The sequence below is a fragment of the Dreissena polymorpha genome, chromosome 5 (assembly GCF_020536995.1).
Source record: "Dreissena polymorpha isolate Duluth1 chromosome 5, UMN_Dpol_1.0, whole genome shotgun sequence".
In the NCBI taxonomy this organism is placed as follows: domain Eukaryota; kingdom Metazoa; phylum Mollusca; class Bivalvia; order Myida; family Dreissenidae; genus Dreissena; species Dreissena polymorpha.
Window position 1 is genome coordinate 104,251,130 of NC_068359.1, and position 25,343 is coordinate 104,276,472.

The 25,343-nt window shown below is 36.5% G+C and overlaps 1 protein-coding gene and 1 long non-coding RNA gene across 8 annotated transcripts; both read left to right on the forward strand.

Annotated features, from left to right (window-relative positions):
* The first annotated feature begins 620 nt into the window (after nucleotides 1–620).
* LOC127832394 (cdc42 homolog) lies at nucleotides 621–22,197 on the forward strand. Of its 7 annotated transcripts, none has more exons than XR_008026827.1 (6): nucleotides 621–753; nucleotides 14,436–14,548; nucleotides 15,266–15,448; nucleotides 15,776–15,973; nucleotides 17,473–18,153; nucleotides 18,300–18,465. XR_008026827.1 is itself a non-coding variant. In XM_052357861.1 (5 exons), the coding sequence occupies exons 2-5, from the start codon at nucleotides 14,444–14,446 to the stop codon at nucleotides 20,007–20,009; spliced, it is 576 nt and encodes a 191-aa protein (XP_052213821.1). In that variant the 5' UTR covers nucleotides 621–753; nucleotides 14,436–14,443; the 3' UTR covers nucleotides 20,010–22,197. The 7 variants fall into 7 exon arrangements, 2 of the variants coding, with proteins under 2 accessions (XP_052213821.1, XP_052213822.1); XR_008026829.1 differs by having other exon boundaries at nucleotides 17,473–18,147; XR_008026830.1 differs by having other exon boundaries at nucleotides 17,473–18,007.
* On the forward strand, nucleotides 15,982–17,439 carry LOC127832402 (uncharacterized). The gene is made up of 3 exons (XR_008026885.1): nucleotides 15,982–16,184; nucleotides 16,467–16,608; nucleotides 16,822–17,439. It is a non-coding gene; the product is annotated as an uncharacterized LOC127832402 (long non-coding RNA).
* Nucleotides 22,198–25,343: the final 3,146 nt, after the last annotated feature.

Sequence of the window (25,343 nt, forward strand, 5' to 3'; positions counted from 1 at the left end):
TCTCTATAATATTAATAACTGATATCTGTTTGTTTAACGCAAATCTTTCAGATATTGAGCTGATTTTAATGCGCCCGGTAAAGTGGCATATAGCAGTCGGAATGACCGTCCGGCATTTCATATCCGGACGCTTTAATATATTGGCCTGATCTATTTGGTGTGTGAGTCTACTTTTAAGACAGATGGTGTACGAGTTTCGTTCCGGTCCATTGATTTTTTGCGAAGTAATAGGCCTTGAACGTAGACAAATAAATCTTTACTCGACAGCCAGCTGGGGGGGGGGGGGGGGGGGGGGGGGGAGGGGGGCTGGACTTAGGATCCAGTCCAGGGCCTGGTCACGGCAGGGACCTATACAAACACAGTTTGTATAGGTCCCTGGTCACAGGCCTGGTTTATTGTACCGTACAGCTGTGTGGCGAACTACCCTACACTTGTGACTAAACTCTAAAAAAATATTGAATGGAGGCACCACTTTTCAATATTTACAAACAATAAACGCCTATTGTATAACATGCGCGCTAAGTCTTTTATTATATATAATTTATTAGTTGGCCTGTTTGTAATGCATATTTATGTATCTAAAATAAAACTATTTATGGATATCTAAATATAGTAAAGGTTTGGCATCGGATTTTATAAAAGGCCTGTTTGCGCATGCGTGCTCCTATATTTCCGGAAATACTGGACGATTAATAATTTACATCCAAATATCCACGAATTTAATAATATTGATAGTCGATATACGTGAAAAAGGTTAGTTAATATTTTCTTCATCTTTGCTACTCGGATCGTCCTGATAAAAGTTATAATCGGACAGATAAATAAAGTTTTATGACCCAAACTGAATAATGGCCGATTGTTAACTCTTCCGGTTTCATATGTCACGGTTTTGGAAAACGTATTCTGTCTGATTTCTGAACTATTATCCCCCTAGAATTGTTATTTCGTAAAAGGTTATTTATTTTGCTTAATTTTAATCTACTTAGTGTCTTTTAAACACATTGACCCCACTTCTTCTGTAGATTCATTGAGACATGTCCTCAATTTCTTTAGTTCTTCTTGAATGCTCGTAGCTTTTATAAGTACATACGTACAGCTCAGATTTCTTCTTGGTAACTCGAAATTCCATGTAAAAAAATAATTTCTCACATGTGTCGATGAAATCGAGTTGAATACACATAATACATTGTTACAAACACAATACCTGTTATTACCGATATCAACTTCAGTTGTCCTATTGCCCCTGGCAAGTAAAAGTTGGGTTTGGGCAAGTTATTTTACAATCTAGTTGTCCGCCCAGGCAAGTGCAAACAAGAACAAAGAGCATTTAATTTAGACTTATATTGCTGTAATCATTTTGTTAAATGTGCAAAAATAAAAAAGGTTTTGTGGTGTATCATTTGATATTTATTGAAAATTATGAGGTTTAGAGTTAATGTGATATTTCATGTTTGGGCAAGTGGCTTTACGTTCAGGGCAAGTACATTTTCAAAGTTGGTTTTTAGGTTAATGTTGAGCCCTGAACTTGCGAGTGAATTGTGGAGAAATACTTAAAACAAAAACTTTATACAAAATCCGTTATCAAACCGAAAGCCAAAATCCGTTATCAAACCAAAAGCCGAAGTTTTGAATTGACGATTCAATCTATCTTACGGATGTTCCGGAGATAGTCGGTATATTACAACTGGTAGATTAGACACGAGATTTATCTCGCCTAGGATTCCGGAGATAGTCTATAGCGTATTTTCGAATTCAGAATACTCTGATTTGTCAATTGCAATAACATAGACATTTAAATGAATCGCTGACGTGTTTGAAACTTTGGATTAAAATCAATATTATGCGAGCATAACATCAGGGCTCGAAATTAGCACTCGTACACTCGCAAAATGCAAGTGAAAAATACCGATTGCGAGTTAAGTTTTAAGCCACTAGTATTTTTTTGCAAATAAAGAAATAGTGAAAAAAAACCAGTAATATTGCTAAATGCATTCGACGTCCTGAACGCTAAACCATAGGTCATAGAACGTCCTAATACCCATATGCGGAAGCGCGCACCTTGTATATAGACAAGTATACTTATAGTACAGATACCAGGATGGTATTGGTACAAAGAACGTTAAACAGTCCACTAATTCACACATGTTCATTGAACTTGAACAGACATGGCGTGGAAGCGAAAATAACTAGTTTCTTTTTGCCCACAGATGGAAATAACAATACGAAAGATAAAGCAAAGTTAACTGTTGAATAAAAAAAACGAAATTAAATTATGTTTCCAGCAAAATTTGCGAGAATGTTTTTGATTTTGCGAGTTGGTATTAAAGCTGCTCGCAATGTTTTGCAAGTAGAAAAAAAAGTTAAATTCGAGCCCTGATAACATATCATGTAAGTTGTTTTAATTTGCGCATTATGGATATATTTACGATCTATTTGTGTTTATTTATGCCATAAAATAGTTTATGTGGCTAATATTTCTGATTAAACTGCCGCCCGGAAAATCGGGTTAGCAGTTGCAACTCCCAGCAATCCGGAGGGTCAATAGCTGGGAGTTGGATTATTGCAACTACAATTTCTTGTGTTGTGAACTGACGGGACATTTTCACAAAGACTGAACGAGTTGCTTGTCCATTGGACTCACAGAGCCTTTGATAATTTTTGCTATGATGGCTTTTGGAGTCCATATGCTTTTTAGCTCTACTGGCCATAGGCCAGAAGAGCTTATGGGATGGCATGGTGTCCGTCTGTCTGTCTGTGTGTGTGTGTGTTAGACTTTCTCTTGTTTATCCGATAAAGTCCACATTTTTCATCCGATTCTTTTCAAACTTGTTCAGTGTGTTGATATTAATGAGGACTCGAACCCTATTGAAAATGGGTTACATCAGAGTAAAAAGTCCAGAATTATCGCCCCTTAAATTTGAGAAAATTGTGAAATAAGGCTTGTTAACGCAATAAAGTCCACAGTTTTCATCCAATAATTTCCCAACTTGCACAGTGTCTTTATCTGAATGATGAGTCAAACCCTATTGAAAATGAGCAATATCGGAGTTATAAGTCCAGAATTATCTCCCCTTGAATTTGAGAAAAAAATGAAAATCTTTAACATTTTGCCATAACTTGCAATATTGAAGATAGCAACTTCATATTTGGCATGCATGTGTATCTCATGGAGCTGCATATTTTGAGTGGTGAAAGGTAAAGGTCATCCTTCAAGGTCAAAGGTAAAAAAAGGAAAATCTTTAACATTTTGCCATAACTTTTGCAATATTGAAGATAGCAACTTCATATTTGGCATGCATGTGTATGTCATGGAGCTGCACATTTTGAGTGGTGAAAGGTCAAGGTCATCCTTCAAGGTCAACGGTAAAAAAAAATCAAAGCAGCGCAGAAGGGGACATAGTGTTTCCGACAAACACATTTCTTGTTTGTTTACATATAAAGTTCTATCCTTTTGAAACTTCAATGGTTGTTTTTTTATATCATCAAGGGCCAGAACCCCATTGAGAGTGAAGAAAATTTGTCCAACTTATTGTTGAAAAGGAGCCATTTGAAGTTTAAATTTTACGTTTCTTCTTGTTTATGCGATGAATTTCCCATTTTGGGTCTGTTTGTTTAAAACTTACTCAGATTGTTCATACTATCAAGGGCTTGAGTCCTATTGATTCCAGGCAGTAGAGCGATTCAGGCCCTCATGGGCCTCTTGCATGGGTTGGCATATTGACCGGTCAATTGAGTATTGACCGGGCCGGCGGTCAATACCCGGTTAAAACCGGTCAATACTGGTCATTAATGGTCAATACTGGTTGATTGAAAATAAAAGCATTTAAACATCACAAAGGAAGACTTTAAGCTATTCTATATTAAATCAATCATTATTCTGTAATTGATTAACTTTTTTATATATTTATTTATTGTAAAAAAAATCTTTAAAGCGGTTAAAAATGACTTCTTTATTATTTATGGAAACGGCCTCAAATACATAAGGACTAAGGCAATATCTTTATCTCAGTGTATCACATCTGTTACTAAAGTATTATTACTATTGGTGTTACCATGGTATTTCACTGATCTGTTGATATATCTATTTGATAAGCAGATATACAAACAGAACTCTTGTGTTTTCTAGGGTTATAAATCTGGCCCCGAAGCCTTAATTGGTAATAAAATGCATGCAGTGTTATGTCTCTGATATTGACAATGAAGCAAATCTGCCCTTAGGCTATTTCATATCACTCAAACAAAAGGAGATAAATTGCTATTAATTTAATAGTTACTTCTAACTTGTCTCCTTTCAGAGTATTAAGGTGTTTTTTCCTTTCATATTTAAAAGTTCAATTGGTATTCAAATGAATAAGCAATCAAAGTTCTTGATTTTGCCAATAAATAATGTTTTCCAAATGTGGGTCTACTCTAGACTCTTCTTTTCAATTGTTTTTTTCTTTTATTAATTATTTCTTATTATGTTTTTTATTTTTATATCAATGGTTTATTGGAAAATAAATTATTTTTTCACTATTTTGTTTAAAAAGAATTTAAAGAAATCTAGGCAAGCATACATGACAAGTAAGGGTCGTGTCCTGGTGAATTTGTGACAGTTTAACAACACACATTTTGACAATGCCTGTTTAATGTGATGATGATAACATGTTCATATAAGTATAAACTTTTTTTATCTCATAAACATTGAGTATACTTTTGATAATGCACAACATTGGTGTGTCATATTGTTTATCTTGTTGAATCAAGAATTATGATCAGAACATTCATTAGAAATGAAAAAAAAGTTCAATCAACCAGAAAAATCCAATTAACCAACTTTGACTAATTTGCAAAATTTCAATAGATTGACCTTAAATGCATGAACAGGTATAAAATAGTGGGAATTGATAGCTTAAGACATAATTGGCAACATGTCTGTTTAATTTATATTATCAATATTGTTTAATTAAGCATGGAATATTAATCAAAATTGGGGGTAAAGTTCAATCGACCAGTATTGACCAATAATGACCACTTAAGAAGTATTGGCCGGGGCGGTTTTAACTGGTAAAAACCGCCGGTTAAAACCGTAGGCGGTCGATTGGTGCCAACCATGGCCTCTTGTCTTCATAAACATGATCGCAATTCTGCGCAGAGAATCTGTGTGCATCACTAAACAGATGTTTTTCGGTTACCAATGTAGGAAATCGATGAAGGAACTTCAAAAACACATCTAATTCACTTGAAATTAGGTTGGCGCTAAGGAAAAAAAGGAGTAGCCAAATTTCAACCTTACGATGACGAAACACATATAAGCTAACTGCTCTATATATGAGTGTGCCTGTCGCTTTGTGTCACTGTGTGAGACTAACAAACAATGAACAACAACATAATTATCAATCAAACCAGATTTAAATAAATAGGTTTTTTTCTGAAACTAAATGCTTTATTTTTATTTATTTTCATTTCATTTTTATTTATTTTGATGTATTGACAGGAGTTTTCCCATCCCCCCCCCCCCCCCAATTTTACTTTACAAACGTACTTGTCAAACAACTTAGTCTGGTGCTTTTTGGCTCTCTAAAAATACATGTACTGCAATGTATTAGTCGTAAATTAACGCATTTTTATGTCTCCCACTATAGTAGTGGGGGACATATTGTTTTTGCCCTGTCTGTTGGTCTGTCTGTTGGTCTGTCTGTTTGCGCCAACTTTAACATTTTGCAATAACTTTTGCTATATTGAAGATAGCAACTTCATATTTGGCATGCATGTGTATCTCATGAAGCTGCACATTTTGAGTGGTGAAAGGTCAAGGTCATCCTTCAAGGTCAGAGGTCAAATATAGGTGGCCAAAATCGCTCATTTTATGAATACTTTTGCAATATTGATGATAGCAACTTGATATTTGGCATGCATGTGTATCTCATGGAGCTGCACATTTTGAGTGGTGAAAGGTCAAGGTCATCCTTCAAGGTCAGAGGTCAAATAAATGTGGCCCTAATCGCTTATTTTATAAATACTTTTGCAATATTGAAGATAGCAACTTGATATTTGGCATGCATGTGCATGTCATGGAGCTGCACATTTTGAGTGGTGAAAGGTCAAGGTCATCCTTCAAGGTCAGAGATCAAATATATGTGGCCCAAATCGCTTATTTTATGAATACTTTTGCAATATTGAAGATAGCAACTTGATATTTGGCATGCATGTGTATCTCATGGAGCTGCACATTTTGAGTGGTGAAAGGTCAAGGTCATCCTTCACAATGTCAAGGTCATCCTACAAGGTCAAACATCATATAGGGGGACATTGTGTTTCACAAACACATCTTGTTTCCAATAGTTTAAATGGGTCAATACTTTGTAATGGTGTGCATTAATTCCGATGTTAATTTTTATGCCCCCGTTATGGTGGCATATATAGCAGTTGAACTGTAAGTCAGTCTGTGCTTCCGTCTGAAAACTTTAATGTTGGCCATAACTTTTGCAATATTGAAGATAGCAACTTGATATTTGGCATGCATGTGTATCTCATGGAGCTGCACATTTTTATTGGTGAAAGGTCAAGGTCATCCTTCAAGATCAAAGGTCAAAAAACAAGATCCAAGGAATTAACAAGCTTTAAAGGGAGATAATGTCTATTTTATATCATTTTGCATTTTAATTCAAAGCGGCGCAGTAGGGGGCATTGTTTTTAGCTCACCTGAGCACAACATGCTCATGGTGAGCTTTTGTGATCGCTTTTTGTTTGTTGTCTGTTGTGCGGCGTCAACATTTGCCTTGTTAACTCTCTAGAGTCCACATTTATTGTCCAATCTTCATAAAATTTGGTCAGAAGATTGGTTTGTATGATATCTTGGATGAGTTTAAAAACGGTTACGTTTGCTTGAAAAACAAAGGTGCCAAGGGGCGAGGCATTTTTCCTTATGTGGCTATATATGGCTATAGTAAAATCTTGTTAACACTCTAGAGGCCACAGTTATTGTCTGATCTTCATAAAACTTGGTCAGAAGATTCATCCCAATAATATCTTGGACGAGTTCGAAAATGATGCCGGTTGGTTAAAAAAACATGGCCGCCAGGGGGGCGGGGCATTTTTCCTTATATGGCTATTGTAAAACCTTGTTAACACTCTAGAGGCCACATTTATTTTCCGATCTTCATGAAACTTGCTCAGAAGATTTGTCCCACTGATATATTGGATGAGTTCAAAAATGGTAACCTTTGCTTGAAAAACATGGCTGCCAAGAGGGGCATTTTTCCTTATATGGCTGTAGTAAAATCTTGTTAACACTCTGGAGGCCACATTTATTGTCCAATCTTCATGAAACTTGGTCAGAAGATTTATCCCAATTATATCTTGGACGAGTTCGAAAATGATGCCAGTTGGTTGAAAAACATGGCCGCCATGGGGCGGGGCATTTTTCCTTATATGGCTATAGTAAAACCTTGTTAACACTCTAGAGGCCACATTTATTGTCTAATCTTGATGAAATATGGTCAGAAGATTTGTCTTAATGATATCTTGGATGAGTTCGAAAATGGTTACGTTTGCTTGAAAAAACATGGCCGCAAGGGGTGGGGCATTTTTCCTTATATGGCTAAATAAGGCTATAGTAAAATCTTGTTAACACTCTAGAAGCCACATTTATAGTCAGATCTTCATGAAACCCGGTCAGAAGATTCATCCCAGTAATATCTTGGACGAGTTCAAAAATGATGCCGGTTGGTTAAAAAACATGGCCACCATGGGGGCGGGGCTATTTTCCTTATATGGCTATAGTAAAACCTTGTTAACACTCTAGAGGTCACATTTATTTTCCGATCATCATGAAACTTGGTCAGAAGATTTGTCCCAATTATATCTTGGATGAGTTCAAAAATGGTTTTGGTTACTTTAAAAACATGGCCACCAGGGGCGGGGCATTTTTCCTTATATGGCTATATAGCGCTATAGTAAAACCTTGTTAACACTCTAGAGGCCACATTTATTGTACAATCTTCATGACATTTGGTCAGAAGATTCGTCTCAATGATATCTTGGATGAGTTCGAAAATAATTAAGTTTGCTTGAAAAAATGGCTTCCAAGGGGCGGGGCGTTTGTTCTTATATGGCTATAGTAAAATCTTGTTAACACTCTAGAGGCCACATTTACTGTCCAATCTTCATGAAACTTGGTCAGAAGATTCATCCCATTAATATCTTGGAAGAGTTTAAAAATGATGCCGGTTGGTTGAAAAACATGGCTGCCAGGGGGCGGGGCATTTTTCCTTATATGGCTATTGTAAAACCTTGTTAACACTCTAGAGGCCACATTTATTTTCTGATCTTCGTGAAACTTGGTCAGAAGATTTGTCCCAATAATATCTTGTCAGGTGAGTGCCTTTGGGCCTTTCAGGCCCTCTTGTTTTGACAAACACATCTCTTGTTCATTTTAAAATACTACATGTATGACTGAGTTTCACTTGTATATATTTAGTTACACCACATGGTCTGTTGCAACACGTACGCTTTCCTTGCTATAACTTGACAGATGACAGCATCAATTTTCGCTTTATTAAAACACGGGTTATACGTGTTTAGTGAATGGTAAACGCGGTAGATGAGTACCAAGAGACTTGTAGCAGCAATTACTATCACATGGCTGTAGAGAAAGGGTGTAAATAAGTTCTATAAATAGACGTGATGAAACATTCATGTACTGAAATTAAATTGTTACCGCAAAATTGTTATCGGCTATTGTCTTCACGCGCCATAACTTACTGGCCATAAGGCAAAAGTAATTAATTGCGCACCATTAGCCTTCAACTTTTCATTCGTAACAATTCTTTACAACAAAATTTACAGCAATTGTTTGCAGTAAAAAGGCGTGATGATGATGCCCGACGCTGTCTTTAATGTACTGGTTTTATTGCCGTTTTGTATTACTTAAATGGTAAAACTGTGATTCCTTGTTAATCTATCTGCGATAAACCCTTACTTCGTCACAGATGTCAATCAAAAATAAAAGTTGCTGGTTAACCCGCCCTCATAATCTTTGTTGTTACCTGGGAATTTCTAATGATTCATCCTTGTGAGCACAACTGTAATGTAGCTTGAATATTTGATACGCATGTCATGCTATCTCTTATCAGTGGATTATCTATAACCCCATACAGCGTTTACCGCAATGTATTGCAATTAATTGCAGAAGAAGGTACCAGGTGCCCTTTTAAAGTAGGGAAAATTGATACACAATGTTTCTGGCGATTTATACCACCTAAAAACAGGAATGTAGAGAGTCAGGGCCCTTGCTAAACTTTGGGGGATTGGGGCCAGGGCCCTTAGAGGGGGAAATTTTGCATCGTTTTGGGCGAAAAAGGGGAATTTTAGAAGATCTTTTCACCAACCATTCAACATTTAAAATTGCTATATTTTAATGTAATTTACATAAATATACATTTAATCAAAGGTTAATAGCACAGTACCAGCTGGAAACATAGGTATAAAAGTAAAAAAATAAAATAAAAATAATATTTTTTTGGAGGGGGGAATTTTTAGCTGAAATAGGGGAAAAAAGTAAACTATTTTAAGGGGGGAAAACGGCCAAATATCACCTATTCCATAAAAATCTTATTTTTGATCGCCAACCAGGGATTGTAAATGCCAAGTACGATTTTGGCGATCATTATTGCTAAGGTAACCTGAATGGCAGCTTTCGGATGTTATCCTTTCCATGCAACCTAAAAAAAACGCTGATGTTTCAACACACAATACTTGCTGACATTTTTATGTTTGAAAATGGAACAGTGTAAATATTTAACATCTGTTCCACATCTTTATCGACTTATGCTACATCAAACATCTTGATGTGCAAAAGATTGGTGTTCTGCGACCTAACCGATAGCAACACTTAAAGTCGGGAACATTACGACAGTTTACCAATATGGTGGATAGAACGTACTAAAGAATAACATAGTTAACTAGAAATGGCGCGGCAGAGGCCGACGCGTATCTCCACGCCGCATGTTTGACACAGGGGGGCCCCAGGGTTGGTTATAGGGCCATGCATAGTTGAGATTGACCATATTGTCATAAGAGATGTTCAGTATAAATTTGAAGTAATTCAATGTAGAAATGAAGAAGTTAATGTAAAATAACCTAAAAAATGAGCTAAAATATACCTTAATTTCTCCTCCTCGTCCTGCTCTCCTTACAAATCTAATAATGAATCAACTTCACTGTAGTCAATTATGTACATGTCATTCTAATTGGAATGACTTATGAGATGGCTGAACATGCTCTCTTATAGCCAATCTTTTTGCTCCTGTTTTGGAAAAATTATTTTTAAGTTTTCCGAAGGAAAAAACTGGTTATTAGATTGGCGAATGCGGGCGGGCTGGCTGGCTGGCTGGCGTGCTGGCGGAACAAGCTTGTCCGGGCCATAACTTTGTCGTTCATTGTGAGATTTTAAAATCATTTGGCACATTTGTTAACCATCATTAGACGGTGTGTCGCACGAAAAAAATTACGTCAATATCTCCAAGGTCAAGGTTACACTTTGAGTTCAAAGTTAAAAAATAGCCATAAATGAGCTTGTCTGGGCTATAACTATGTCATTCATTATGAGATTTTAAAATCATTTGGCACATTTGTTCACCATCATGGGACGGTGTGTCGCACAAAAGAATCACGTCAATATCTCCAATGTCAAGGTCGCCACGACTAAAAATAGATTTATTTTAAAACAAACTTACAAAGGGGGTTAATTTTGTTTGTTCATTTCAAAAGTTCAGTTTGAATTGTCTCCCTTTATCAGATTTTTTTCACAATGAAAACCTGGTTTTGTGACAATTTTGTCCCTTGTTTGAGGTTAAATGGTTGACTAAATAGTAGCGTCTCAGAAATTTTCTATCGCAATCTTGTACACAACAATGTCCATCTTGCTTAAAATTGTTTCTCACATTTTTCCCACTTGAACATTTTGACAGATTTTCAGTAAGCAGTCTAAAATTTTAATTGCACAAATTGAAAGTTTCAGCCTTTTTATAGATTCTTGAGGTTCTATTCCATGAGTTTCTCATGCTTTTTATGCTTGACTGCATTCTATCTCTTCTCTCATATTCAGGTGTCCCTTTGCGCAAATTTTTTTTAATCCCTTGTATAAACATTAGATGGATGAGCTAAACCATTTCACAGATGAGTTAACACAAACAATTGAATACTTAATACATCTCTGCGCCACTTCTGTGTACTCTATGCACCACTTTGATTTATTTAATTTTTTTATATCATTTGGCAGGTTATTAACTTACCTCCCTTTAAAGCTTATTACTTCCCTTGGATTTGTTTTTTTTACCTTTGACCTTGAAGGATGACCTTGACCTTAATCTTTAACCACTCAAAATGTGCAGGTCCATGAGATACACATGCATGCCGAATATCAAGTTGCTATCATCAATATTGCAAAAGTTATGGCCAATGCACCATACCGGGGGCCTAAAAATAAGTGAAAATCTCTGACCTGGCCCCACCCAAACCCCCATAACTTTTGACCCAGGGGTCAGATCAAAATTCCGAATAGTGCAGGGTCGCACATATGCTCATAGCTACCATGTGTGTAAGTTTCAAGGTTCTAGTGCTTATACTTTTATAGTGTAGGAGGAGATAGTGGCCAGGACGGACAGACGGACGGATGGGGTGATAACCACAATATCCCCACGCTTTTCAAAAAGTGTGGGGATAATTAAAAGCAATTATTTCTTGCTTTAGTGGTACAATTTGCATGAGTTTGGACTTTAGACAGGTAAATGTTGATAAGTTTTTTCAGTGTCAGTGTTCTTTAGCCCTTGCACTGCAGATCAAATTTTGAACCTGAGGACAATAGACAGCAACCCCTTGGTTTATAAAGCTGAGAGTTTAATTATTGCAACAACACTAAACAGAAGTTGTTTGTGACTTATTAAGGAAAGCCATTAATAAACTTCAAAAACACATTAAATTTACCGGAATGGCAATCTACGGATGTTCTCCAATGCGTGAACCCTTAAAAAACATGAAAAATTTTCAACTCACTAATCTTTTGACATTTTATGGCGAAATTTGGAACAATGTAAATATTACAAAATTGTTATCGACTTAGGCTACATCACAAATAACAATTTGCAAACGAGTTAAGTACTGCAACCTAACCAACAGCAACATTGCGTGGATAGACAGTAGGAAAAATAACAATGTAAACTAGAAATGGCGCGGCAGAGGCTGACGCGTATCCCCACGCAGAATGTTTGACCTAGGTGTGCCCCAGGTTTGGTAATGGGGCCATGCATAGCTGAGATTGACCGTATTGTCATAAGAGAAGTTCATCATCAATTAGAAGTGAATTGGTGTAGAAATGAAGAAGTTATAGTAAAAGGCAATTTTAGGTGGGTGTGACATATGTGGGCAGGGCGCCCCAGGGTTGGTAATTGTGCCATGCATAGTTGAGATTGACCGTATTGTCATAAGAGAAGTTCAGTATCAATTTGAAGTGAATCGGTGTAGAAATGAAGAAATTATAGTAAAAGGCAATTTTGGGCGGGTGTGGTCTATGTGGGCGGGGCCCCAGGGTTGGTAATGGGGCCATGCATAGTTGAGATTGACCGTATTGTCATAAGAGAGGTTCAGTATCAATTTGAAGTGAATCGGTGTAGAAATGAAGAAATTATAGTAAAAGGCAATTTTGGGTGTGTGTGGTCTATGTGGGCGGGGCGCCCCAGGGTTGGTAATGGGGCCATGCATAGTTGAGATTGACTGTATTGTCATAAGAGAAGTTCAATATCAATTTGAAGTGAATCGGTGTAGAAATGAAGAAATTATAGTAAAGGCAATTTTGGGTGGGTGTGGTCTATGTGGGCGGGGCCCCAGGGTTGGTTATGGGGCCATGCATAGTTGAGATTGACCCTAATGTCATAAGAGAAGTTCAGTATCAATTTGAAGTGAATCCGTGTAGAAATGAAAAAATTATAGTAAATGGAATTTTTTGGTGGGTGTGGCCTATGTGGGCGGGCGCCCCAGGGTTGGGATTGGGGCCATGCATAGTTGAGATTGACCCTAATGTCATAACAAAAGTTCAGTATCAATTTGAAGTGAATCCGTGTAGAAATGAAAAAATTATAGTAAATGGAAATTTTTGGTGGGTGTGGCCTATGTGGGCGGGGCGCCCCAGGGTTGGGAATGGGGCCATGCATGGTTGAGATTGACCGTATTGTCATAAGAGAGGTCCAGTATCAATTTGAAGTGAATCGGTGTAGAAATAAAGAAGTAAATGTAAAATAACCTAAAAAAATGAGTGATAATTTCTGACGCGGCCCCACCCCAACCGCTATAACTTTTGACCCAGGGGTCAGATCAAAATTCCAAATAGTGCAGGGTCGCACATATGCTCATAGCTACCATGTGTGTAAGTTTCAAGGTTCTAGTGCTTTTAGTGTAGGAGGAGATAGTGGCCAGGACGGACGGACAGACAGACGGACGGACGGCGGAGATAACCACAATATCCCCACCTTTTTTTCAAAAAGCGTGGGGATAATAAAATTTAATTATTTCTGGCTTAAATGGAACCAATTGCATGAGTTTGTGCTTGAGACAGGTAAACGTTGATAAGTTTGTGCAGTTTCAGTGTTCCTTAGCCCTTGCAGTGACAGTGGTGATGAAATTTTGCACCTAAGGACAAAAGACAGTGCATTACAACTCTCAGCAACCCTTCGGGTTATAAAGCTGAGAGTTAAATTATTTCAACTAAAAGAGATGCTTTCTGAACACACAGACAAGTGGTGTGATATTCTGATAAGGAAGATGGTGGTGCTCTTAAGCTCGAATGGAAACACTGACTACAATCTCATAGATGTATATTTTACATCAAAATTAAGCAGAAAATGGTGTATCAATTCTAACAACAACAACAATTGTTTAAGCAATAAAACAAAATTTATCCTTTTATGTTTTGTGAATGTGAATACTGTTATGAATAAAGCAGCCCCTTGCCATTTTTTCAATAAGTTTGTATTGAACATTACAACTTCTATGGTATTTAAAACCCAAATTGTGATATGTCATATTATTGTCACATATAAACCGTCAGACACAATGTCTGTTACCTGTCAGGACAACCAATCAACTTCAAATATTCATAAATCATCATATGACATGAAAGTTTTTGTTCAATGCTTTGAAATAAATTGTTGCAGCTTTAATTTGTAGTTCTTGTTAAGATGCAAGGCAGTAAATGAAATTAGTCACTTCCTGTCCTACTCTTACAGCCTTCTTTTTGTCATGTTCAGTTCTATATTAAGTCTTGTTAAACAATAAGAGGCCAATTATAGTTAAATAGTATCATGTTAAAGTTTGTTCTTAAAACTTTTTAGATCCTTTCTTAACACTGAACATTTTAAGGTAATTAAATTTTCTAAGTTATTTGTATTGTTTTATTTCAGCCGGCATTATGCAGACAATTAAGTGTGTGGTGGTGGGAGACGGTGCTGTGGGTAAAACGTGTCTCCTTATTTCATATACTACAAACAAATTCCCATCAGAATATGTTCCAACAGTAAGTATGCAAATATTACTTCTAAATATGAAAATATTTACGTTTACTTTTTTAGGGATAGACTTTAGTTCCTTTGCTCAGAATGTAAATATTTCCTTCTGTAATGACAGGAAAATTCTCTTTCAATGTTAACAAGCGACATATTCAACTAAAAGCAAACCACTGATTGCAAGATAGAATATACACATGCAATAATTCTGAAAAAATGTAATTTCACTTTCATCATAAAATTCCCCATCTGAAGGGCACTGACACCCATTATTTGGTTTAATGTCAATAATTGTCTTCTTTTTCCCTTGCCTTTCCATATTTAAACTCTTTATTTTTTATTTGTTTAACTTATGATTTGAATATAACCTATGAAATCCGTATTAATAAAAAAAAATGTTAACAAGATGAAAATTTGATTTCAGTGAGTTTTGGAAAAAAGTAACAACTGTATTTAAATTAACTATAGAATATTAAATGTTTATTATGTTTGTAACATGAGTTTCTTTGAAATTTATAACAAAATTAAATGTTTGACAAGATTTAAAAAGTAAACACTGAAGTTACTGGTTATAGCCTGTTATGTGTCTTTCACGCCCTTCAGGGGTCTGGTGTTTTAATTTATATTTTCTTCATCTGAAAAACAGAACAACAAATAAAATTAGTTGCAAATGCAGTTGTCATAGTGATGGGACTGTTCTTTTGAAAGTGTTGTGCTTGATCTTGTAGGTGTTTGACAACTATGCTGTAACAGTGATGATTGGTGGGGAGCCCTACACCCTGGGTCTGTTCGACACAGCAGGTCAGGAGGACTATGACAGACTTCGACCGCTCAGCTACCCACAGACTGATGTTTTCCTAGTCTGCTTCTCAGTTGTGTCTCCCTCTTCATTTGAAAATGTCAAAGAAAAGGTTTGACTTTCGTGTTCTTAAATGTCTGTTAAGTTGTTTGAGCAGTTAACTGTTAAGTTGTTTGAGCAGTTAAAATATACAATAAACATGCAACAGATTTATAAAGCTTAAAAGTTGGGGAAAAATAGAAACATGTTCTCCCAAGACCTTTTATGGGTAAAACCCACAACTAAGCCAGTTCTTCATCCGAAAAAATACTCTCTAACTGAATGATTGCTGAACTGTTCCCGAAATTCCTTACTTAAAAATCCTGACATTCCTGAAAAAATCTTGCCTGCCTGCCTTCCTACAGTTTGTGTTGAATGTTCAGTTGCCTGCTATTTGCAGTGGGTACCAGAGATCACCCACCACTGTCAACGGACCCCGTTCCTGTTGGTGGGCACACAGTCTGACCTACGGGACGACGCCTCCACTATAGAGAAGCTCACCAAGAACAGACAGAAGCCCGTCTCGCAAGAGTACGGCGAGAGGTTGGCACGTGAATTGCGTGCAGTCAAATACGTGGAGTGTTCAGCTCTCACGCAGGTAAATACAGCGAGAGGTTGGCACGTGAATTGCGTGCATTAAATACGTGAAGTGTTGAGCTCTCACGCAGGTAAATACCGCGAGAGGTTGGCACGTGTATTGCGTGCAGTCAAATACGTGGAGTGTTCAGCTCTCAGGCAGGTAAATACGGCGAGAGGTTGGCATGTGAATTGCATGCATTAAATACGTGAAGTGTTCAGCTCTCACGCAGGTAAATACCGTGAGAGGTTGGCACATGTATTGCGTGCAGTCAAATACGTGAAGTGTTCAGCTCTCACGCAGGTAAATACCGCGAGAGGTTGGCACGTGTATTGCGTGCATTAAATACGTTGAGTGTTCAGCTCTCACACAGGTAAATACGGCGAGAGGTTGGCATGTGAATTGCGTGCAGTCAAATACGTGGAGTGTTCAGCTCTCAGGCAGGTAAATACGGCGAGAGGTTGGCATGTGAATTGCATGCATCAAATACGTGAAGTGTTCAGCTCTCACGCAGGTAAATACCGCGAGAGGTTGGCACGTTTATTGCGTGCAGTCAAATACGTGGAGTGTTCAGCTCTCAGGCAGGTAAATACGGCGAGAGGTTGGCAAGTGAATTGCGTGCAGTCAAATACGTGGAGTGTTCAGCTCTCAGGCAGGTAAATACGGCGAGAGGTTGGCAAGTGAATTGCATGCAGTCAAATACGTGGAGTGTTCAGCTCTTAGGCAGGTAAATACGGCGAGAGGTTGGCATGTGAATTGCGTGCAGTCAAATACGTGGAGTGTTCAGCTCTCAGGCAGGTAAATACGGCGAGAGGTTGGCATGTGAATTGCATGCAGTCAAATACGTGGAGTGTTCAGCTCTCACGCAGGTAAATACGGCGAGAGGTTGGCATGTGAATTGCATGCAGTCAAATACGTGGAGTGTTCAGCTCTCATGCAGGTAAATAGCATAACAATAAACTCATAAGGAGAATGGTTTGTATTATTCTTTACCTTACCTTTATACATTCTGAGACAGGTATACTGTCTTGATAACAGGCTTAGCAAGATACTGTATAAACTGGATTAGTTTGAAGTGCGCAGTGTGTGTGTGTATTTTTTAATAAATAATTTTAACAGGTGAATATTAACACTCAAAGGCTTAAGAGATGTCAGATTTAGTTTTGAAATTAAAAAGATTTAAATTCTTATGTCATATATTGTTTAGCATAGGTTTTGAAATAATGATGTCACAAGCATGTTGAAACCCAGTGTTGCTTGCAAGAACCTGGTCCCGTGGTCCAATTTAAGGTGACAATTCATGGTCAAAGGTCAAATTGAGTAATTTTCAGTAACATGGAATTTTTATAACTTGCCATTCATGATCAGCATTGTGAGATGGATGTTCACATATGAACAATTTCCTGAAAATATTAGTATATCTTTGTGACAATGGAATAGTTAGCAGGTGAAACCACTGCCACTTTAGTGCACTTTCCCATGTTACATCAGTTTAAATCTGGAGCATGTTTCTTGTGCAGAAAGGGCTAAAGAACGTGTTTGATGAGGCCATATTGGCAGCGCTTGAGCCACCGGAGAAAGAAAAGAAGAGAACATGCCAGCTGCTGTAGTGCCCACACTAGGCATTGCCATGTATCATTGAACTCTAGGGCTGTAACTCGGCTGGCAGTGTTCAATAATTCATCAATAATCATGGAGATGTTATTGCAGATACTTCATCTTTTTAAAGATTTGATATGCCTGTTTTTTGTGAGTCATTTACTTACTTTTCATGACTCTGAGAAACTTTAAAGTAAATGATTTTATGCAGAAAGTAAAAACGAAATAAGTGATGTGTGAAAGTTGCTTTTTATGTCCCCCACTATTGTAGTGGGGGACATATTGTTTTTGCCCTGTCTGTTGGTCTGTCTGTTGGTCTATTGGTCTGTTGGTCTGTCTGTTTGCGCCAACTTTAACATTTTGCAATAACTTTTGCTATATTGAAGATAGCAACTTCATATTTGGCATGCATGTGTATCTCATGAAGCTGCACATTTTGAGTGGTGAAAGGTCAAGGTCATCCTTCAAGGTCAGAGGTCAAATATATGTGGCCAAAATCGCTCATTTTATGAATACTTTTGCAATATTGAAGATAGCAACTTGATATTTGGCATGCATGTGTATCTCATGGAGCTGCACATTTTGAGTGGTGAAAGGTCAAGGTCAAGGTCATCCTTCAAGGTCAGAGGTCAATTATATGTGGCCAAAATCGCTCATTTTATGAATACTTTTGCAATATTGAAGATAGCAACTTGATATTTGGCATGCATGTGCATCTCATGGAGCTGCTCATTTTGAGTGGTGAAAGGTCAAGGTCATCCTTCAAGGTCAGAGGTCAAATATATGTGGCCCAAATCGCTTATTTTATGAATACTTTTGCAATATTGAAGATAGCAACTTGATATTTGGCATGCATGTGTATCTCATGGAGCTGCACATTTTGAGTGGTGAAAGGTCAAGGTCATCCTTCACAAGGTCAAGGTCATCCTACAATGTCAAACATCATATAGGGGGACATTGTGTTTCACAAACACATCTTGTCTTATTGTCAGAAGGGACTATTTTAAAGATTTTTGGTTTCTTTAATAAAATGTCATTGATTTCTTTTTATTGCAAAAAAACTGCAGTTTTTGGAGTTAGTAAAGCAATTTATGAAGTTAACTTGGATGAAAAGCTGCCATTTCTGGGATTTAATCAGTGGGTCTTATTAGAAAAAGCTCATTCTGAAACAACTTGGCCATTCAGACTTGTGTATTAATAGTTGATATCCCTACACAAACAATTAAAGCAATTAAACATATCTCAAAGCATTAGAAACTCTTTATAATGTTGCTAATTATCCCCCGCCAGAGGCGGAGGGATATTGTTTTGGCGTTGTCCGTCCGTCCGGCTGTCCGTCCGACCGGCCGGCACTTTTGTGTCTGGAGCCATATCTTGGAAGTTCTTTGGTGGATTTCATTTAAACTTGTTTACTTTGATATTTATCAATAAGTAGTACTATTTAACTGCTATATATCTTTGTTACAAGCCCTTATGTTTGCTGTTATTAGCTCACATGAGCACATAATGCTGATTGGTAGCTTTAAGGATACTGTGTTGTTTATTGTCAGTCAGTCTATGCGGTAGTGCATCTGTTAATCTGTTTCTTTTAATTAACGGCTGGGCAGATTTTAATTAATCTTAACCAGGAATTATTATTGGGGTGAACGTCTATTAAAGTTGTTAAAATTATTTGTGATAAAATTAACTTAAAAATGCTTTTGTCAAAAGTGGATCTTCCCTAGTGGTTATGGTTACTTGCTTTATTAAATATGTTAACAGTAGAAACTGTAATCTGTCTTGTCTCTTTCTCAAATCATTTTAAGTCTGTGTCATTTAGTATTAAAAGACAGATAAATATTACACTAATTTCACATTTTTTTTTAAATCTACACATAACATGTATAACATGAATTATTTGAATGTTGTTTCTTTTTTACTTGGTTTATTTCCTATTTTGAATACCAACTGTCAAAGTAGTATTGTAATAGTGATCACGATTACTTCCTGAAAGGGTTTTGTACTATAGCATGCAATCTGAATACTGTCTGTGATGCCAATGGTTTCTTGGCTTTCTTTGCTTTGTCCTCATGATTATTAATCTTAATTTGATTGTCCTTGAAATATGCTAACATTATGACAAAACTTGTTTTTTGATCGACGTCCTTACTGGTTTATTTCTTTGATTCACTCTATGTGAACATCGGACTTTTCTAGGTTTTTAAATAAAAAATAATAAAGATACATCTGTTTATTAAATTTGCTTCAAGCAGAATCAACTGAATAGTAAAGGTTAATATTTGCTTCAATGTTACACCTAGAAAAGACCAATTACACGAGCGCTATATCTTGTTTCTTCAGTGCATGTGACTGATGTTTGTATTTGCAGAAAGGACTCAAGAATGTGTTTGATGAGGCCATTCTGGCTGCCCTGGAGCCGCCAGAGCCCCAGAAGAAGAGGAAGTGCACGCTCCTTTAACTGCTTCAACTCTCATAGACTCACTCTTGTACACCTCTATGTCTAGAGGCCTTGGCAATCTAACAGCTGGCCACTCTTGGAAATCATTGCATACAAAGACAAAAAATCTTGTGTGGGCGAATTAGGCATTATAAACAATATTGTTAGAACAAGACAAATTAGTGTTTAAGTAAAAAAGAAGTTAGCCAAATTGACCTGAAGAGTTGTTAGTTTGATTTGTTTGGCCACTTTCTACTGTGAATGCACTATTCTATGACTTCTGTCATTTTGTTTGCCACATGTTAATAATTTTGTTTGTTTTTTAAACCATCATCGTTTTTATAATACAGTAAAATTTTAAATTATTAAATAATTAAAATGTATTTGGAATTTAATAGGTTAACATTTGTTGTTTATTTGTTTAAAACTTTTCATTCAGCTTAGGTTATAGATGCTCATTGAATAAGAAAACACACAAGACAGAACATGGTATCGCATAGTCAAGCATGCACGAGTCGCTCTGTGTCATAAGTCGTATGCATTTTCTTTGTATCTATGCTTAAAGTAGTAATATGGAGGATAATATGTCTTTGCTTTTTTTTTACATATGTGACATCCTTAGAGTGAGCCAGTTTTCAATGTTAAAGGAATGTGGTATCTTAAATATTTAAAAATACAGAAATGGAAAGCATTATTTGTTAAATTTGAATCTTAATCGAAAAATTATAAAATAAAAACATTTGAGGATTGGTATGTGTATGTTCAGTACCAAAATTACTTTTAACACTTACATGTTCATTATATAATGCAGTTTATTTCTATGTAAAAATGAGTGTATATATGTTAGTCATATAACTGACATGATATTTTCTGATTGCATCTCATCCTTCTCTTGTATTATCTGTGTCCACTTTCAACGTTGCATTTCTATACATACTACTTCTTAAATGTCCTTTCTTCATAAGGGGTCACAAGAGGTGTTGGCACATTGATTATGCATGATGTATATAGTATGTACCACAATCTTAATGATAGCCTAGTTTAAAAATACTCTTGTTAGTTAATGAAAGCATTTTGATTTATTTGGAATAACAAATAGTAAAATGATCAGTTGTTTGTTGAAGCCAATTTTAAGTTTCAATACATTGTTGTTTATTTGGAACTGAGACTGTACTTTTACTTTGTTTATCATAGCAACGTTTGTCCAACTTGTCACATAGCAGCTACCTGCCTGGATTTGTATGCCAGAAAATGTTTGTAATCCATTAAAGAGGTAGAGATTGTACATCACTGGATCGAACAATTGTTTCATTTTCGTGTCATTTTGGATTCAATTGTTATATTGTGGTTTGACCTTTCACCAGTTCATTTCTCTGAAGATATTTCATGAACGTTTGTTGTACACAGGAATGGAAGATTGTATGAAGTAAGTGCTTATTATGAACAGTAGGCCCCCTCAGTCATATTCCACAAGCTATTATTACTGATATTTAAACCCTGCATGTGTTTGAAGATTTAGTTAGACGGTAGTGCTTTAAGATGTATGTATGTGTATGCAAAACAGTTGTGCATTATTTAAGTCTGCCGTTGGACTAATGTTTATTATGCGATATAACCTGAGGTGTAGCGTATAATGTTTAACTTTAAAATATATGTTGCTGTTTATTCTCTTTTTCTTTAGGAATAATGTTTTTATGTAAAAAAAACTGTGTGAAGAATTTTTCATTGGTTATAACGTGTATGTTCATGTAGTAAGACTTTATATTCGAAGTGATAGATTTATAAAGAGCTGCCTTTCAAGGTAATTATGTTCCTGTTTTTAGTTGATAGTATTTATTAGTAATGATTTTCACCATCATCATACAATCCAAATAAAATAACAGTTCTTTAAGCATATTTCTGAGTTACTTCCCTTGTATTTATTTTTCGTAGATTGATAGTAAGTTATACAGTCCCTATCAATGGAAGTTATTTCTCTAAGCAAGTTAAGCTGATTGAACAAAAAAAGAGATTTTTCATGCCACATTTTTACTGCATTTGGATTCTTATTCTGGGAAACCAGTTTTTATGACTAGCAGACAACTGTATTTTGTGTTATTTCATGGCAACCCTTTTTGGTATACATGTATCTTTATTTGTTCATACACCCATTCATGCTTCTAAATATTATTCTGTACATTTTCTTAACAATAAATAATCATAACATATACTTGAAACGTGTTGTTTGGCGTATATAGTGTCCATTTTAATTTTTAGCAGAATATTATGAATATACGAAAGTTTATCTTGATTTTCTCAATGATTTAGCAGACTCACTATTGTTGTACGCCATTTGAAAAAAACAACAACAACAGCAGTATTATAAAAAAGCGGCTGGGCTTCCTGAACTTTGTCCAGCATGGATGGGTTTTCATAATAAGTTAACCTGTGATATGTGATCATTATGAAGAACAGAGTGTCGCGCACAAGAGCTAGGCACATGTTCAAGTTCACAATTCAAGAACAAGGGTCGAATTTAGGAAAAGTGTACTTGACTTGAAGAAAATACTGTATAGTTTCAAGTAACTTGGTATAGTTGATCATAATTGAGAGATGGTGTGTTGCTTAAAAGAACTACGCCCTTATGTCCATGTTGAAATTAAAGGTTAAATAGGAAATTAGTACTGTGCCTGGTTCATGGCTTTGTCCAACATGGGTGGGTTTTTAAATAACTTGCGATAAGTGATCATCATGGTGGAGACGTGCGAGCAAGAACTAGGGCCAAGGTCAAAGTCACAAGTCCAGGTCAGAGGTAAAATTAAGGTTTATAATTGACACAAATGAAGAACATGAAATGATTTTGAAATTTGCATTCCGTTAACTTTACAGAAATTACAAGCACCATGAGTAGGCTGGCGCACAATAGAATCAAGTCGCTAGGGTGAACGTCAAAGTTACAATTTCAGGTCAGAGGTGAAATAAGATTTATCATTTTAGGCAACCTGAAATCTTTAACTGAAAAAACAAAACAATATTGTAGTCATGTGGCACATGTCTTCTTGTTATAGAATGAATTAAAATAATATATGATCTATAGGATTTTGAAAATTCAATATGATTTTTATCATGCTCAATAGATAAAACAAACAGTGGGTTTATGTTTGGTTATTAATCTCTAGTCACAATGAGGAAGGGGCATAATAAGAATGCACTTCGTTCGTTCTTTTGTTCGTCCGTAACATTTGAGTGTCCATCCGTTACCCTTTGACCGCTTTTTAATGAATATTGCCTCACATGTGTTGGTTTTAAAGTCATTGAGTCGTTGTGCCAAAGGAATGAGTCATTCACGCCGGCTTAAGGTAAAACATCTAAACCCCATTTTTGCGCCCGCTTCATATCTTGTATACCCTTTGAGTAATTTTAATGAAACGTGACTATATTAACGGTATGCAGAATTAACAAGTTAATCAGACCGGCATCGATAACACATGGGAGATTTAACTCGGAGCATCCTTTATGTCTCAGATAAGCACAGTTTGCGTTTCTAATCGTCTACCGTTCTCCGTGCGTCAACATTTACCCCGTTTACACTAATTATCATTAATTGCCAATTTTCGTACAACTTGTTTAGAACCTTTGTCCCACTAGAGAATCCGAGTTTGAAACTGGGGTCCGTTAGGCCATTAGATTAAAGTAAAGAAAAAGCTTGTGCACACTCTTGAAATCGCACTTTTGCCCATTCATCATGAAACTTGCTCAGATTCAATATATTAATTGATATTGCAGCTGAGTTCGAAAATGATTCCGATCAGTTTAAAAACATGGCAACCGGAGATCAGCTCAATTTTTCTAATTTGGCCGTTGTTTAATCTTGTTAACAATACAAAAGCCACAATTTTGGTCCAATCATCATGGCACTTCTCACAACATTTGTTTCTTATAATTACTCAGACGAGTTTGGAAATGTTTCGATCCGTTAGAAACTATCAGGGGCGGTGGAATGTTCCTTTATGGTTCAGTCGCACTTTAGTCCAAACATTATGAAACTTGCTCTGAATGTTTGCTCTATTAATATTTTGGACAAGTTTAAAAATGATGACGGTCAATTGTGAAAACCTTGGCCGCCTGGTTAAGGGGCATTTTTTATTTTACGATTGTAGTCAAACATTGTAGACACTTTAGAAGTCACATGTTTCGCCAAATCATCATGAAACTTGCTCAGATAATTGTTTCTAATGATGCATGTGCCGAGTTTGGGAAAGGTTGCATTGCGTTGAAAAACATGATCCTCAGACCGGGGGGATTTTTCGTGAGCTATCATAACTGATTTAACCCATTTATGCCTAGCGTCTAGAAAAAGGCCTTGGCAAACAGCGTAGACCTAGATGAGACGCCGCAAGATGCGGCGTCTCATCAGGGTCTGCGCTGTTTGCTTAAAGGAATTTCTGACAGAAATATTCTCTATAGAAATAAATATACTAGACATTCCTAATTTTGGAAATAAATTCATCCAATTTAGAAGGATGGGAGAGTCCACTAGGCATAAATGAGTTAACTCCTTACATTAACAATGCTTAATTAGTAGGCGCACTACGAGGGACCCTTACAGACAAATGGCTTCGGAGAACGTTTTCATGTCGCCGTATATGCCGACCTCCGGGAACTTATTAAGATGATTATATATGCTCGTTGTTAATACAAAGCAGGTGTTAACTCACGAATACGGTATACAACTATCGAAGCTGCACTTTGGTGTTAATACGATGTTACCTAATCAGGGCACTTGAGTGTCAACTCTGAAACATAATTTGATACTGACCACTACAATGCGTTTGATATTTGGTCTTAGCAATCATAGAACTGGGCTGCAGCGGTACAACATCTTGATCCTCCTTGTATAGAACAAAACGGTTAAAAAAAGAAATAGAAAAATCCAGCGCCTGGTCTATTTGAGCAAGAATAAAAAAGTGATGACAATGGTCAGCAAATGAGGGCTTGGTCAGCTTGTCCAAGAAAAGCGAAGTGATGAAAAGGGACAGCAAAATCCTGAACTTGTTAAGCTTGAGCGAGAATTGGAAAGTGAGTGAAAACGATTCGTAAAAAGAATACCTGGTAGATCTTAAAAAAATATTTAAAAATATTATTACAGGTGATGAAAACACTTTTACAGCAGTTTGTCAGTATTGTGTGCGCAGGCCACATGACAGTAAGTTATACAAAATATAGATTTCCATTTCCAGCGGTTTGGGTTGTTTTGTTTTCCATGGAAGAGTAACCAATCGCCGTATGCCCAAGGTGGAGCTAAATATATTCTCGCAAAGTCCGTCTTACTAGTTGTTGTGTCATGCGTAATTATATAAGCATAGCCGCAAGCCG